The 18,573-nt window shown below is 42.1% G+C and overlaps 1 protein-coding gene across 1 annotated transcript in view; it reads right to left on the reverse strand.

Annotated features, from left to right (window-relative positions):
* LOC126481749 (JNK-interacting protein 1) overlaps positions 1-18,573 on the reverse strand; it is a 358,511-nt gene that overhangs the window by 114,072 nt on the left and 225,866 nt on the right. The window contains exon 3 of the mRNA XM_050105704.1: positions 7,754-7,906. Within this exon, the coding sequence (XP_049961661.1) occupies positions 7,754-7,906 (153 nt within the window). The remainder of the gene's footprint in view (positions 1-7,753; positions 7,907-18,573) is intronic.

An 18,573-nucleotide genomic window follows, 5' to 3' on the forward strand; every position in this document is an offset into this window, starting at 1 on the left:
ATTTTGATATAGGTTTCACCCAGCTGAAGATAAGTTTTTGACTAATTTAGAACTAGGAATAACATTGTTGACTTTAGTATAAAGATCAAACTAGTCTTGCTGATAACTGCACTTTAAGCTGTAACTTTGGTTAGCTGTAATCTCCATGTGTGTTTTGTGACATTATTGAACCAATTTTTAGGTATTTTCATAAATTCAGTGTATGGTAGAAAGATCAAATTAAGCTAATCAACTGACTTATAATTTATCTCCATAGTGCCAATATGTGAGCCATGCATATTCTGATAAGTATTACAGACATTTTAAATGTGAAAATATTTAATTTGAAGGTCCATTGTGCCTTGAAAAGTGTGGTTCAGTAATTGAACTTTGTTTGCAGCCAGGTGTTATTTTTTTTAATGTCACAGAAAAATTCAGTTATGATGGTACTGCCATATGTGTTTATGCACCAAAACTTACGTATCTAGAGAAATAATTTTTATTCTGGTGTAAATAGCAAATTTTTGTTGATAATCAGTGACCTGTAATTATACTTACACATTACAATAAGCAACTTATATATGTGTTTTTGTACTCATGCAAAAATCGAATTTTTGTTAGGATAAGAGATCTGTGGTGCAAAGATCTGCCAAAATTCCATGATGAAATTACTTTGACTGTGTTTACATTTGTGTTCTATGTGTGGTGACATTCACAGAAGTAGTTAAACATCGACCATCACCAGCTACAAAGGTTTGATTTCTCTTTGCCATGTTCTTGGAGCATCAAGCAGAGACCCATGTCTCGGCACCCTTTTCTTTGTCTTTGTGCTGTATACATTGTGCCATCAAGTACAATAAATCAGTGTTTTTAGTAATGGGTGTATTATTCGGTATTATAGTACCTACTTATACCCCATATATGTATTATGCCATTTAAGTATTACAATATAATAATGATCTCATCAAAATGTCTTCTTGATTCCCTAAAATGATACTTGTTCAATTTATTTGTCTTTGTACATGTCAGATGTTTTCAAATTGCATATTTTGGAGCATTATGATCAGATGATGGTATTAGTTAGTACCTGATTATGGGAAACAAGTCCAGAAACTTTTTAGAAAGCCTTGGCATCATAATTAAAATTGGTAAATGTCACAGTCATCCTTGAAAGAGTTTTTGTACACAAACTCAAGTATTCCTACATGAAATATAATAAAAATGCAATATTAGTCTGTCTGATGGACATTTTAGATGAGCAAATAATGCTGTGTCACTTTACGTAAAGATCGTGTATGTTGTTATTTCTTCCCTTCTAAAATTGTGCTTATTTAGATGTGTTTGTGTTTATACTCTCTTTTAGGCCTAGGATCACATTAATTGCATTCTTCCAGTAGCTGACAGTAATTCAGATTTCCCATTTGTTTTCTGCTTGCCTGCTTAGCATAGTATTTAGCCAACATGTGCCTTGTGCAGTTATTGGCTTCATCTGGTCTGTTTTGTACAGTACCTCATTTAGGCCTAAAAATGAAATATCAGCTACCTGCTTACAATGTTCAGAGTACACAGTCATGGGTTAGTCATTGTGTGTTTTGCTGGTAAAGCTTATGTATTTTAAATGCAGAAATACTGCTAGTTACACCCATTATGTAAAGTACTGGGACATGACTGGCTGTTTTGTTTAAATTACCACTGGTGTATCAATAAATGAGGTGTGATTTCTTGGACTGTGAATGCAGTCATAGATAATTTGGGCATGTCTGTGTGTGTGTGTTTTGCTGATAATGAAGCTTACATATATTAAATACAGAAATACTAGAAGTTACACCCTTTATGTAAAGTACTGGGATATGACAGGCTGTTTTGTTTCAATGACCACCAGTGTGCCAAGAAAGGACATGTGAGTTCTTGTGAATGAAACTGTAGAGAATGTGGGCATGTCTTGTGATATCATGCATATGGTAGGCAGTGCTGGCACTGCATAGAGCCAACCCAGTTCTTTAGCATTTTTTTTCTTTTTCAGTATTGTGATTCTACTACATCAGGATGGTTTCTTCCTTGATAGTCTGTTAGATCCTGATCTTCCTTCCTTCCTTTTTTTGTACCCATTCACCTTTAGTCTGACTTAACATGGACTGCCCACATTCTAGCATTGTACCAGAATGAATCCAGGACTTGTTTTGTGAATATTTTCTGTAGATGAACTTCAGTTTACATGTGCCCTATCAATGAAATGGAGCCTGCCATTTTATTTTAACAGAAAAGAGAGTAGCTAATGATTCCACTTAATATCAGCATGCATTATTACTGCCAGGTATCTACATGGTATGACTGACTCCAATTGGACATTCCTACAGCTTCCACTGCATAAAATTTTATCACAAGTTCAGTGTCCAAAATCTTGAGGATTAGAATTATATAGACTTAATGAATTCCTAAACTCTGTATTTTGAGCCAGGAAACCAATAGCTGAAAATGAATATTTTGGGCAATATAAGGCCTCGAATGAACAAAATGTACGAATCATCTGTTTTTAAGCTATTATGTGTCATAACAAATGTCTGTCTTATTGGCATTGGTAGCATTACCTTAAAAAACTTTACACAGTTATCTGCCATGTGTTGCTGGTGGAGTATGAAGTGGACATTCCTGTCTTCCAAGAGGACAACAGCTGTGACCATAGGCCTGTGAGCTTACGTTCCAGATTTGACAAACTTTTGGCACCATATCACACCTTGACTAGTCAGCTAAATCATATGACCTTAATCCCACAGAATGTCTTGGGCTATTTACAACAGTGTGTGAAACTTAACAATCAACAGCCAAGCAAGTTAGCAGCTCTACAGGATCTAATGATCAATGAGTGACTTCAGCTGGATATGGCACAGCTGAAGAAACTTGTGGACTCTCTTCCTCACTGTATAGAGACCACCATCAAGGCTACATGTGGTGTTAGCATGACACATCCTAAAAATTACCCATTTTCTTCCAGTGTGCTTATTTGCTGTATAGTTCCCAAGGAAGCAAATACACTGACCAAAAAAGTGAAGCACCCAGAAGGGGAGGAGGGAACAAAATGTGGCTTTATGGGTTGAGAGTGTACATAATGTAAAATTTAAAAAGAATTAGGCAATATGAACACACTTGTCAGCATGACATTGCATCCCTTCTGCCCTCGATGCATACATTGATTCTTTGGGGAAGGACATATTGAAGCCTTCCTGAGTCAGCTTGTCCCATAACTGTTGTAACTGGTCCTTGATGTTCTGGATAATAGCACTGGATGGAGTTGACCTCTCAGCAGATCTCACAGATCTCTGAACGGATGTTGTCCCTTTGAAACAAGGCACTGTGACACTGTCACATGAGAGATAACACGTAAGGACATAGGATCTCTGTGCCGTACTTTTGTGCCACCAGAGTTCTCTCAGTCACTACCAGCCACAACCTGAAGTCATAACTAAGCCTCTCCACAACGTGATGGCAGGTTGGTTGATCTGAGGGAAGGGACCAAACAGCAAGGTCATTGGTCCCCTCAGATTAGGGAAGGATGGGAAGAAAGCTGGCTGTGGCTTTTCAAAGGAACCATCCCAGCATTTGCCTGAAGCAATTTAGGGAAATCATGAAGGCTGGGTACAGGTTTGAACTGTCATCCTCCAAAATGCAATTCCAATGTGCTAATCATTGCGCCACCTCACTTGGTATGACATCAGGAATAACATGGCCGTTCCTCTGCAAAACATCCAGTTATTTATTTAATCCTGCATCAGAAACATACATATTATACATAGTTATGGCTATAATACTTCTGTGCAAACCTTGCAGACTTCTAAAGCATTTTCTGTTCCTTCACAAAGTTCATTTTCTGTGCAGGAGGCTGGATACAGTCAGCATTGAAGCATATGATGAACAGCTTGGTCTTCTCCACAGTCACACTGAATATCATCTTGATCAGTGTAGTCTTGATACTCGCAAATTAACCTTTGACTTTCAAGTCGTTCATTTCTCATCATAGGCAGTAATTGCCAGGAAACTATTTTCCAACCAAGAGGAAGGTATGTCATAGCCCTGCATAAGCTGCAACCTAGTTTTTCAAAGTGGATCTAAATGCTGTCAGTATTGCAAGGAAACTTCTCCTTGACTTCAATTGTTGGGGGGTGGGGTTCATGGGCATACAGAGGACATGTTTTCTCCTGTTCCACTTTCTTTCTTTACTCATTCACAGCTGATTCCTTTCAAACTGGAGGTGGTGCTATTCCTTTGAGGTGGTTCAGCCATTTGCCATGACAGGATTTCGAACAACCTGTATGGTATGTGCTGAATTGTACCAAACAGGGGACGTACACTCTATCACAGAATAGCATAGTGCCATTGCAACGGTTTGACTATCCAACTGTGATCTGTCCAGTTTCCGTAGAAGATTATTCCTAGTGGAAACTTTTGTCTTGCAGCTCGTGCAGTGCTTCACGAAAGTAAGATATTTATAAAGTGTCACTCCTAGATATTTTGAGGTATCACAGTACTTCAGTTTGACACACTGGATTGTGGTCATCTGGGGAAGTGCAGAACTGTGAATCACTACTGACCACAATGAGGCATGACCACAATGTCTCATAACGTTAGCCACAGCCTACACACGGGACTGTAATTCCCTAGTGCGGCAGCGACTAAAAGTCCGTAAGACGAACCTTAGTGAAAAGTGAGATGAATTGAAGTTCACTAGTAAGTCAGTTTCACTGACCTGGAGTGACTTCAGTCTATTGTTAAAGTCAGCCGAGTTGCGAACATGATGCGTGCACTTCCCCACAAAAGGTCTCAGTAGAGGGGCGAGATGTATTGCCAAAGCATACGTGGGATCACCGATATTACTGACGATCGGAAGGAAGAAGGAAGAAACGTGACCACCCGTAACGTCAAGAAGATAAGGAGCTGTTCAGGTCTTGGAGCGTTCCTTCAATAAACCGGCAACCTTTCATCTGAAGTAGGCAGTATCCTAAGGAGGAATCAAGTTAAAGTAATCTTCCAGCCATTAGCGAAGATTAGTGCCTTCTCGGTTTGGTAAAAGACGATCTGAGTCTGCACAAGGCTGGGATCTACAAACTTCCTTGCGAGTGTGGCAAAGCTTACATCTGTCAGATGACACACACAGTACATGAAAGGTGCGTTGAACATGAGCGCCTCACTCACCTTTTGCAGCCCAGTAAGTCAGCTGTAGCCGAGCATTGTATTACCACAGGACATGCTATGGATTTTTCTGCTACGAAAATTTTGGCCCCAGCGAGAAGCTTTTGGGCTTCAGTAATTAAAGAATCTGTGGAGATACGCCTAGCACAAGATCTTATAAATTGTGACGGCGGTTTTCAACTGGACAAGGCTTGGGACCCAGTGATCTGTCTAATTTCTTCTGAGAGAAGACAGTGTATTCATAACGACACGTCTGGCGACATCTGATGTCTGTTTTTAGCGACGCGACCGCGCATTCTGTCAGAGGGCGGACATGTAGTTTTCACCACCTTTACGCATGCGCCCGCGCGCTAAAGATAGAACAGTATTTCCAGAGGGCGCTGATTTCTAGAGAGGACACTCCTGTGATGTCTGCCAATGCGCATGCGTTTCCGCGCCAATCTTTGCTATAAAGCCAACGCTGGGAATTTGCGGTCTCCAGTGATGGACACTCACTTGAAGATGGCTCGACGATTGCCAGCCGAAATATCGTGGCAAGAAGTCAACATGATTCGGCTGCAATCCTGAAACCTCATCAAACATTCAGTACGCCGGGAAAGCTTCAAGAATCACAGACCATTATTTGTTTCCATATGTCAGGCGCTTCTGTGAAGGGCCTATGATGATAATGATGATGTTCGGTTTTTGGGGCGCTCAAATTCACAGTCATCAGCACCTGTGCAAAGTTCCAATTTTTACACAGTCCAATTTTTTACACAGTCCAGTCTAGTGACTGTCACTAATGACGATGATGATCATGATGAAATGATGAGGACAACACAAACATCGAGTCCCTGGGCAGAGAAAATCCCCAACCCAGCTGGGAATTGAACGGGGGAACCCGGGATTTGAAGGGATTATGAGGTGCTCTGTGCATGAGGCAATGATCCTCCATTGTCATTGCCAGATGTGGTTGACCAGAACTTCGATGATGTCTACGCCTGCCCTCACATTTCTGTACAGTCCAACATTTGTCCACTGTCACATCCAAATGCACCATAAATCTGGATGCTGCACGAATCGACCAGCCAGCCAAATGGAGATCTACAATGAGGCCTCTTTCTCACTCTGTCACACTTTCTCACACGGGTATGTGGGATCTCCGTGTCCTCCACAGCGATTACTCAAATTCTGAGTCTGTTCACGTCCCTTATGTAACCGACCAGGCGTGGTAATAACATTAAACACGAAAAACGCTGATGTTGTCTGCCGGCTGTTCTAACTGTCAGAGAGTATTGTAAGTCCAATCGTTTACACCCAATGATGTGTTAAGGCGCGTTTACATTGAGCTAAGAACATATTTTTGTTCGGAACATTGTGTGCAACTTGTTCCCTCAACATGTTAGCAACATTGTTTGTTGTTCGTATTCCCGTTTACACTAGTGACCAACATTTCTACGTATTCGCATAGTTTGCTGCGGTGAACTGATAGGTTACTTTGCGTATTTACATCAAGAGATACGCTATGTCAAGTGAAGAGTAAGAATTAATGACATTTGGTGCTGCATTAATAATACTTAACGAAATGAACAGACGAAGAAAACGACATAGTCGTCGTCGGTGGACCAAAACATACTATAGAAGACGTGGTGGGAATGACATGCTTTGTGAGCTGAATTTGGAAGACGGTTCTGGCTTTCGTAATTTCACTAGGATGTCGCCGTCAGATTTTGAAATGTTGTTGAATATTATAGGACCAGTTGTTTCAAAGAAAGACACAAATTTCAGAAAAGCAATCCCTGTCAACCAAAGGCATGCTGTTACTCCTCGTTTTCTGGCATCAGGAGATTCCTATCAAAGCCAGCCATATCTCAAATAGTTCCATATCATCCAGGAAACGTAGATATTTAAATCCAAACCACTTCGTTTCGTAAAGTGTGTCAGTTCCAAATCCAGATTTTTTACTTTCCTCTACTTTTCTTTTCTCTCGTCGGTACTGAGACAAGAGAGATTTAATTTTTTTTTGTCCACGTCACTGCTGCTGGTGCCAAGCGCTCCAGCAACTTTTTGTAATGAATCACGTTTGATTTTAGTATTTTTGTAACCTGCGCAACGTACATTCCACAGGGACTCCTCTGCCTCATAGAGTGATATCAATTGGAAAATTTTGTCTCGTGACCACTCCATTTCAAATAAAAGTTTAGGGACATAAAATAAACGCACGACTACACTCCAGCAAAACAAACACCAGTGTTCTCACTCACTCAGAGCAAAGGAACACTAGCGCTGCGTAACGGAATTCAGTGGTAGCAGGCCACGAACAGTGTTTCTTTGATCTCTACCGACGCAGCCGTGGAACATTGATTTTGTGTTGCGAACATGTTGCCAACATGTTGCGAACATCGGTAGTCCATAACTAGCCACGAACAATGTTGTGAACAATGTTGCGAACTCGGTGTAAATGCGCCTTTACACTGACGTCCGACCGTGTCTTCTGGGCGCTTCACCTCTTTTGCGGGGGCAGTGTACGTACAGTGAAGTCCTCTGCTGTCGCGACACTGCACGAAGTGAGAGCAGGAGGCGTGACTGCCTTGGTTCAGTGGAGACTCACCCCGCAGGTAGCTGTGGCACTTGAGTACCATGAGAGGCCGCGTGCGCCCGCCGATGGCGAACTGCAGCGACTCCGGCGCCGCAGAGTCCCGCCTTTCCATGGCCTCCCCCAGCTCGTCCGCCAGCGACGGCTGCACCATCGCCATCACGGCAGCTGCAGGGAACAAACACACCAGTGTAGAGAACGAGCAAACTGAGGTAACTTTACGTCCCTGCTATGTTTCGTACACACATACAACTCTTAATTGTGCACTTCTGCTGGGTGGGATGGGACACCAAGTAAAGTGATTACAGCAGTATATGACATAATAGCACCCCCGCTAGCTAAAATAATCAACCAATCTTTTGAACAGGTGTGCTTCCCTGATGCGTTAAAACATGCCGAAGTGAGACCTCTGTTCAAAAAAGGGTCGAGGGAAGATATGGGAAATTATCGCCCTATTTCTATTCTCCCAATCCTGTCAAAAGTGTTAGAGAAAGTAGCTGCAAATTAGATCAAAAATTTTATCGTAAAAAATGATATTATTGTAAGTAACCAATTTAGATTCCAACAAGAAAAAAACACACTGGATGCAGTAAATAACTTTACTGAGAAGATATGCAAATCATTGGATCAGGGGAGTAAATTCGCAGGTATCTTCTGTGATCTTTCAAAAGCATTTGACTCGGTGAACCATGACTTGCTTATCTACAAATTAAACAAATATGGGATTAAGGACAAAGCTCTGAAATGGCTCACATCATACTTGCACAACAGAAAGCAAAGGGTAAGTGTCACATCAAATGCAGTGAATTATTATTCTAAATGGAGTACAGTATCACATGGTGTGCCTCAAGGCTCCATTTTGGTGCTAATCCTGTTCCTATTCTATGTAAATGTCTTGCCCATAAATATAAATTCCCCGTCAGTTCTGTTTGCGGATGATACTTCTGTTTTAATTGAAGATGATGCAGAAAAAATTCAGAGCTCCATTGTGAGCACAATGGGTACTCTCTGAAACTGGTTCCAGTTAAATGGCTTGAAACTGAACATTGCAAAAGCCGATATGGTACATTTCAAAACCAAACATCTGAAATGTGTGGATCTTAAAATACATCATCACAATCATCATATGGAAGAAGTTAACACAGTCAAATTCCTAGGACTAAATGTGGACAACAACTTAAACTGGAGTACACATATTGAGTTCCTATCAAATAAACTAAGCAGCTTTGCATTTGCAATGCAAATACTAGCAAACTCTACTGACATGAGTACACGAAAAATAGCATATGATAGTTATTTTGAATCTGTCATTAGGTATGGTATCATTTTCTGGGGAAATTCAAGTAGAGTATCTCAAATATTGAAACTGCAAAAGAAAATTATAAGATACATGTGTAGTGCACAACAAACAGAATCTTGTCGCCCATTATTTCGGAACCTGCAAATCCTAACAGTTCCCTCCATATACATTTATGATATTATAATCTTTGTACACAGCAGACAAAAATTATTTGAGGAAAATCATTCTAACCACACATACAACACAAGAAATAAAAATAATTTTATGTTACCCACACACCATTTGAAATTATATGCACGAACTCCACAGTATATGGGGATGACAATATATAACAAGCTAATGGGCAAAAATATATTTAATATGAAGCCATAGAGTCTAAAAATTAGGCTACAGCAGATTCTGTGGGAGAAATGCTACTATTCAGTAGAAGAATTCATAGAGGATGACATGATAATTTGAGCAAGGGGTAATTAATTGTTAGTCTTTTATTGTATGTGTAACAAAATTGTATTACTATTATAATACCATTTGTTAAAATCAGGTGTTGTATGTATATGGTAAAACTTTACCAAAATTTTGAGGTGTATCCTGTACCTGAATCAAATGATTTAGATTATGTACGTTATGAGACTAATAAACCACAATTCACAATTCGCGGTGATCGGAGCTGACAAATGAATGAAAATTTTACATTATTAAATGACGCCTTTGCAAGACTATGAAATAAAATAGTATTCATCTTGAGGTTGAAGCTCACTCTTGTGTACGTGTTTGATTCCAAATAAATTTGTTTTTGGATAGGGTCCGCCTTGAGCATTCAAAGTTTCTTTTTTCTTCTTTTCATACAGACATGTTGCGCTGAAGTTACAGCACCATCAGTGGGTTTCTTACTTTCTTTTCCGAAATGCCTTTTACGGCGTTGAAATATTCATTTTGAGGTTGAAGCTCACTCTGTTCAAATGGTTCAAATGGCTCTGAGCACTACGGGACTTAACTGCTGATGTCATCAGTCCCCTATAAATTAGAACTACTTAAAGCTAACTAACATAAGGACATCACAGACATCCATGCCCGAGGCAGGATTCGAACCTGCGACCGTAGCAGTCACGCAGTTCCAGACTGAGGCACCTAGAACCCCTCGGCCACAACGGCCGGCTAGCTCACTCTTTAGCCATGTTTGTAAAAAAAATGGTTCAAATGGCTCTGAGCACTATGGGACTTAACATCTGACGTCATCAGTCCCCTATACTTAGAACTACTTAAACCTAACTAACCTAAGGACATCACACACATTCATGCCCGAGGCAGGATTCGAACCTGTGACCGTAGCGGTCGCGCGGTTCCAGACTGAAGCGGCTAGTCTAGCGGTTCTAGGCGCTCAGTCCGGAACCGCGCGACTACTACGGTCGCAGGTTCGAATCCTGCCTTGAGCATGGATGTGTGTGATTTCCTTAGGTTAGTTAGGTTTAAGTAGTTCTAAGTTCTAGGGGACTGATGACCACAGATGTTAAGTCCCATAGTGCTCAGAGCCATTTTTTGAACTGAAGCGGCTAGAACCGCTCGGTCACAACGACCGGACATTTTTGTATTCTATTGTATTGTATTGTATTGTATTGAAGTGTGGACCTAGAAACGATGGAGAGGCTTCGGCCCCACTGTAGCCCTCAGTGGTTCACAACCCTTCAACATGCTACAGCAGTCCACTATCCCCACGCCGTTCAGACTGAACCCAGGGTTACTGTCCGGTTCCACCCCCTGTGGACCCCCGGGAAAGTCTCATACCAGACGAGTGTGACCCTAATATTTGCGTGGAAGAGTAGCTATGGTGTACGCGTACATGAAGACAGTGTTTGCACAGCAATCGCCAACATAGTGTAACTGAGGCGGAATAAGGGGAACCAGCTTGCATTCGCTGAGGCAGATGCAAAACCGCCTTAAAAATCATCCACAGACTGGCTGGTACACCGGACCCCGACACTAACCCACCGGACGGATTCGTGCCGGGGACCGGCACGCCTTCCCGCCCGGACAGCAGTGAGTTAGACCACAGGGGTAACTTGGCGGGCGTACCCATGTTTGCTCAGAGCAGACCCTATCCAGAAACAAATTGTATTGTGCGCTCGGGATAAACTGTAGTGACTGGGCTGTTTTTAACACACTGACCTTTTATTCGGGGGAGTGCAGGCTGTAATCTACGTCGTGCTACATTGGTTTAGGTTTTCCACGATTTCCGTAAATTACTTGCTGTAAGGCCAAGGCCGACTGCGTGTCCCATCCTTGTCAAACTAGATCTAGAAAATTAAAACTGTGTGCTGGACGACATGGTTCAAACGGTTCAAATGGCTCTGAGCACTATAGGACTTAACATCTGACGTCATCAGTCCCCTATAACTTAGAACTACTTAAACCTAACTAACCTAAGGACATCACACACATCCATGCCCAAGGCAGGATTCGAACCTGCGACCGTAGCAGTCGCGCGGTTCCGGACTGAAGTGCCTAGAACCGTTCGGCACCGCGGCCGGCGCTGGACGACACTGGAACGCAAAAGGCATGAGCGGAAGTGAAGCTGTGAGGAAGGGTCGATTAGTCTGTAAGAGCTTTTCGCGAAAAAGGCAACAATCCGTTATCGAATCCCAGTTTGGCACACAGTCTTCATTTGCCAGGAAGTTTCACTGTTGTTATTTCGTTGAGCCCTCTAAAGAGCATAGAGAAGCATTAGTTGTTCTTGCCTTCCAATGACTGTCACTATGGCTCTGTGGTATTTCTAGTGTCCATACCTTTTGGAGTTTCGGACTGATAGTTATTTGGATGCGAACTCGCGAGCGTCAGTCCAAGTCTGTAAGCAGTCCGTGTAATTCCAGTGAGTCCACAGCAGCTTCCAAGTCGTCTGGGTGGGAGTTGGCCGTGGTATTCTGTGGTATGTCGGGTCCCGTTTATGGTAGGGCAGATTTTATTTAGTTAATTGTCAGATTGTCAGTCGTCCAGTCGTGCTTTGTTATCTGCCTTTTCTCGGCGTTCCGATCTGCACAGTTTCGTCTGGATCATTGTTGAAATGATAAAATTATCGGGGCTCACACACTTTTAAGAACTCAAGCATTCCTCAGGGTAATCTGTACTGGCTCACTCAGTAGTCTTGCTTCTCTCTCTCTCTCTCCCTTTTTTTTTTTTCCTCCCCCCACTCTCCAACCCACCATCCCCGAATATTCTTCATTGACATTTTTCCAACTTAAGCTTCTCGTAAAGTACTACAGTACTAAAGCTTCTCGTAAAGTACTAAAGCCCTCGCAATGCTTGCAACCGGAAGATGTGAGCCTATTATTTGCAACTCTTCCTGCCACTTTCATATGTTTACTTTATCTTATTGTGCTTATCCACATAACTCATATCCCCATTGCAGTCGCACCACCGAGGGTTAGGCAGCTTTCAATCCTTTTCTTTGCGCGTAATACTGTTGTCGATTCCGGATCTCGGAAGTTTGATAACAAGCATACAGGTCTTCTGTTCTTACATCTAACAAAGCTCAACCCAGTGTCACTTGTAGTCCATTCATAGGAACGTTTCAAGCACATCTTTCAATATTTCTCTACAGAGTTCCTTTACGGTCTGAAATAAAGGATAAAGCTTCAAATTATACCTATTAAATCCATTTACTCATTCACGCAATTTAACCACACGTACAAAGCAGATACTGTGTAACATTTCTCGAATGATCACTTAGCATTTAATTTAGGTATGCCATTGCATGTTATTAAAAGGGTTTTCTTCATAGCCATAGCAAAACAGAGTTACACGTTTGTGTTTACCTAAACATGTCGAGCCACAGTTGTGGTGGCCATGGTGGGCTAACAGGTAGAGCACTAGAATTTGCCTCTGGAGGTCTGAAGTTCAATTGTGGGTGTGGTGGAGATTTTTTCTCCCTCCAGGACGACCTCGGCTCCACTCAGCCTGCTGCCAAAATGAGTACTGAGGACATTTCCTGGGGGTAAAAGACGGCGGGCGATTGAATCATAGCCCTTCCCTCCTAGTGCCGCGGCGAACAGAAATGCGCTTTACCTGTAGTCAGGCCAACAGCCCGGTCACGAGCTTCCACCACAGATTTTACCTTTACCTTTGGATACCATTTAGTTTCCTTCAGTGTGTACCTGTTGCTGTCTAAAATCTACATTTAATGCAACAGATCATTGTAATTGTGACAGACCTGCTCTGGGCCTTGTCAGATCTTGATTAGTATTACCGCAGTTTTTGTTCTTAAAAGAATGACTTCCAGTGAGAGTCGCTTTCATTCTGCCAACAGCCTTGTTGAAGAGGATGGAGGAACAGAGTTTCACTGTACCCCCTGTCGTATAATGTGATTTTAGAGACGGAATATTGAATTAAACTGTCGTTGTAGCTAACTTCTGTCTTGGGAAGGCAGAGGAAGTGTTGGCGCCATAGTTTATCACACAGTGTCAGCATGGGGCCGCACTGCACACAGGCGACGCACACGCATGCGCGGGTTCCATACTGACAAGGGAACCTCCCCATCGCACCCCCCTCAGATTTAGTTATAAGTTGGCACAGTGGATAGGCTTTGAACAGCTGAACACAGATCAACCGAGAAAACAGGAAGAAATTATGTGGAACTATGGAAAAATAAGCAAAATATACAAACTGAGGAGTCCATGTGCAACATAGGCAACATCAAGGACATTGTGAGCTCAGGAGCACCGTGGTCCCGTGGTTAGCGTGAGCAGCTGCGGAACGAGAGTTCCTTGGTTCAAGTCTTCCTGCAAGTGAGAATTTTAATTTTTTATTTTCAGGCAATTATTATCTGTCCGTCCGTCCGTCCGATGGGAGGTAACTGCGCCGTAGTATTGTGACGCTACGCCTAAACGGAAAAATTTGAAAACGTTAAAAACATATGTTTTGACAGAGCACAGGGAAAACTGTGCGACTGTGAAACTGTTGCATTCATTTGTTGCAGTTTATCTGACAAACTCTTTATGTTTTCATTACTTTTTTGGGAGTGATTATCACATCCAGAAGAAAACCTAAATCGGGCAAGGTAGAAGAATCTTTTTACCCATTCCCCAAGTGTACAAGTTAGGTGGGTCGACAACATACTCCTGTCATGTGACGCACATGCCGTCACCAGTGTCGTATAGAATATATCAGACGTGTTTTTCCGTGGAGGAATCGGTTGACCTATGACATTGCGATCAAATGTTTTCGGTTCCCATTGGAGAGGCACGTCCATTCGTCTACTAATCGCACGGTTTTGCGGTGCGGTCGCAAAACACAGACACTAAACTTATTACAGTAAACAGAGACGTCAATGAACGAACGGACAGATCATAACTTTGCGAAAATAAAGTAAGTTTAAGTTAACTCTTCACTCGAGGGAAGGCTTGAACCAAGGACCTCTCGTTCCGCCGCTGCTCACGCTAACCACGGGACCACGGCGCTCCTGAGCTCAAACTAACCTTGATGTTACCTATCTTACTCATGGACTAGTCAGTTCGTATATTTTGCTTATTTTTCTCATAGCTCCACACAACTTCTTCCTGTTTTCTCGATTGATTTGTGTTCAGTTTTTCCAGGCCTATCCACTGTGCCAACTTATAACTAAATCTGAGGGGGGTGCGATGGGGAGGTTCCCTTGTGAGCGTGTCACCGCAGCGTAAGCGCCTCGTGATTTGACCTAGTACGGCAATGTTCACACGCAGGCTCACTATGGACCTCAGAGGGAATCTTCCAGAAACTTGAGGGACGCTATAAACAGGGGACCCGCCCTAACGAGCCACAAACACAGTCTGGTAGTCGTCTGTGGCGCTACCATTGTGTCGGTCGTCGCCAAGCTGAGGACTTGGAATATTTGAGCGGCTGCGGTATTGAGAAGACAGACTCGGGATCGTGAGAGCGCAGGCAGCTGATTAGTAGAGTTGCGCAGACCGCATACGCTAATAACGGGCCTCGAGTTAGAGCAACTCTATTCGGCGGTGCCGGCAGAAGAACTCAATTGAATTTTGGTTGTTTGGAGTTTCAGTTGGTACCGAGTTTGTTTGTAGACACAGTATTCGTCAACGAAGTGGTTCAAATGGCTCTGAGCACTATGCGACTTAACTTCTGAGGTCATCAGTCGCCTAGAACTTAGAACCAATTAAACCTAACTAACCTAATGACATCACACACATTCATGCCCGAGGCAGGATTCGAACCTGCGACCGTAGCCGTCAACGAAGTGAAATGGAAAGAAGAAAAGAATACCTGGTCAGACGAATACAGTGTAACATCAACAGCAGCAGGAAATGGTATAATGGGAGTTGCGTTCATGGTTCAAATGGCTCTGAGCACAATGCGACTTAACTTCTGAGGTCATCAGTCGCCTAGAACTTAGAAATAATTAAACCTAACTAACCTACGGACATCACACACACCCATGCTCGAGGCAGGATTCGAACATGCGACCGTAGCGGTCGCTCGGTTCCAGACTGTAATGCCTAGAACCGCACGGCCACTCCGGCCGGCGGAGTAGCGTTCATCATAAATAGGAAAGTAGAGCAGTGCGTTACTGTGAAAAGTTCAGTGGTAGGACTATTCTCATCACAGCCGACACAAATAAACACCAAGAACAGTAATTCAGCTGTATATGTCGACGTCACAAACAGAATGAGTAACTCGGTACGTAAAAGAAGACTAAAATCTAATAATCATGGAGCATTGGACCGCTATAGCAGGGGAATGAACAGAAGACAGAGTTATGGGAGAAAATGGGCTCTATATTACGAGTGAGAGATGAGAAACTCTCCTTCTGCAATAAATTTCAGATGGTAATAGTGATGTGTTCAAAATTGCAAGAGGAGGAGGGAGATTTGGAAAGATACTGTCTGGATTACATCATTGTGAAATCCTACACACTAAATTGATTAATCTTTTGGTTAGCATTTCTCCTAATGAATTTAGGAATTCTGAAGGCTCAGGAGTTACCCAAAGCTCTGTCAATCTCCGACTACGATAGTGGATCCCCCACGTTTTCCAAACAGACATCTGTTTGTTGAACTATCACGTCAGACTACAGTTTTTTCTCCTAGTAGAGGCCCCTCTATGTACTCTTTCCACCTGTCCCTCACTATTCTGCCTTTAACAGTGGAAGTCATTCTGCGCCATTAATGCTGTTGCTCTTTTTTTTATTTTGTCGAAAGTTACTTTGACTTTTCCTATATGCTGATTAAGTCTTTCTGGTACTCATTTCCTTTTCGATTTCTTCATATATTCCCTGTAGAATTATCGCTTTAATGCCCCTGCACTTCCTATTGATTTCATCCCTAAGTAATACATATTGGTGTAGTCTTTTTCTTTTTTGTACTTTCTTCCTTCATCGATCACGCCAACATTTATATGCAGAGCCTTTCTTGTACCTATATCTGTTTGTTAAACTTCTATGATTGCCCTTTTTGGGGCAGCCCATTCCTCTTACTCTGAATTGTCTACACTGATATTCATCATCACAGTATCTCCATCTTTAGTGAACTTCAAACGCACATAACCATTTCTCAGTACTTCAGTATCACAATTTTTTACACAATGATACTACCTGACGATACTCCTAAATTCCAGACTACTCTTCATAACTAAATTGTGATGTGAGTGTATACCTGCTCCTATGTACCCCCTACAATCCACCATCTAATTTCGGAATGGGCCTTTACCAAGATACCTCTTCCTCTGGTGATTTTTGAACAGTGTATTCGATATTAATCAAACTGGTGTGCAGAATTTATGAGACTGTAGACGTATTATCGGATTTTGTGAAGAATAGCATCCACATGATTCTGAAGAAGCAAAACCAGATAAATGTAAGAACTATTGCAGCTCACGCAATCAAGTTGCTGACTAGGATACATGGAACAGAAAACAAAATTGAAGATCTGCTTATTGACGATCACTTAGCTTTATGAAAGATAAAAACACCAAAGAGATAGTTCTGACGTTGCGATTGATGGTGGAGACATGACTTTTGAAACAGCAACACACGTTCATAGAATTTGTTGATCTAGATAAAGCGTTCGACAACGTAAAATAGTAAAAGATGTTTCAAATTATCAGAAGAATAGGTAGAAAATACAGGGAAAGACGGGTAATGTGCAATATGCACAAGAACCAAGAAGCAGCAGTAAAAGACCAGGAACGAAGTGCTGAGATTAAAAAGGTTTTAGGAAAGGACCAAGAACTAAATGGAGTTAAGGAATTTTGTTGCCTCGGAAGCAAAGTAACACATGATAGACGAAGAAAGGAGGACATAAAAAGTAGACTAGCACTGGCAAAGAGGGCACTGTTGACCAAAATAAGTCTACTAGTAACAAACAAAGACCTTAATTTGAGAATGAAATTACTGAGATGGTACGTTTGAAGCGCAGTATGACTATGAATCATGAACCGAGGAAACACCGCAAAAGAAGAGACTCGAAGTGCTTGAGATGTGGTGCTATAGAGGGACGTTGAAAATAAGGTAAACTGATAAGATAAGGAAAGAGGAGGCTCTCTGGAGAATCCACGAAGTAGGAACATGTGGAAAACAATGACAAGAAGACACATGTTACGAAATCAGGGAATACTTCCATGATACTAGAGGATGCTACAGAGGTTAAAGATTATGGGGTAAGACAGCGATTGGAATAAGACGAATAATTGAAGACGTAGGGTGCAACAATTACTATGAAATGAAGTTGACGCATGTAAGGAATTCACTGGAGGCTGCGTCAACCCAGTCAAGGGACTGATTGCACACACAAAAAAAGCCTAGGACAAGAAAGGTATATGAATAAATGTCACGTGGGTAACAACATGTTGCAAGACTTTCGACTTTATGCCTTTTGCAGGGTCTGAGCGTTTTACTTAGTAACTTAGATTTATGTAGATGCCCTTCTGATCTTTCCGCACCTGAAACACCTGAAATAACAAGCAGGAATCGAGAGTGGGTCATCTGCATTAATTCTGAACGATATAATCACTCAGCCACGGAAACTTAGACAGGTATTCGTTAAACACACGTACTTTGTCACCTGGTCGGCGTCTGATGTACCGTTGCTGCTAACTAAAACACAATCCTGCACACTAACGGCGAAACCTGTCAGAATTTCTCTCGCAACAATCTCACAAGAGAATTAAGGACCAGAAATAGAACCAGGAAGAGCACGCAGTGAAAAGGAGAAAGGAAGAGATAATGCACACATGAAAAAAAGTTTTACATCACCTCGGTTCCGAGAGTTCCGGAACATGTGCAGAAAATTGGAATAGAGATCAACATAAACATCATTTCCGCCCTTTTTATTGCACATGAAAACCACACATTGCATGTAGTACCACCATACAACGAGACCTTCAGAGGTGGTGGTCCAAATTGCTGTACACACCGGTACCTCTAATACCCAGTAGCACGTCCTCTAGCATTGATGCATGCCTGTATTCGTCGTGGCATACTATCCACAGGTTCATCAAGGGACTGTTGGTCCTGATTGGCCCACTCGTCAACGGCGATTCGGCATAGATCCCT

The sequence above is a fragment of the Schistocerca serialis genome, chromosome 5, assembly GCF_023864345.2.
Source record: "Schistocerca serialis cubense isolate TAMUIC-IGC-003099 chromosome 5, iqSchSeri2.2, whole genome shotgun sequence".
In the NCBI taxonomy this organism is placed as follows: domain Eukaryota; kingdom Metazoa; phylum Arthropoda; class Insecta; order Orthoptera; family Acrididae; genus Schistocerca; species Schistocerca serialis.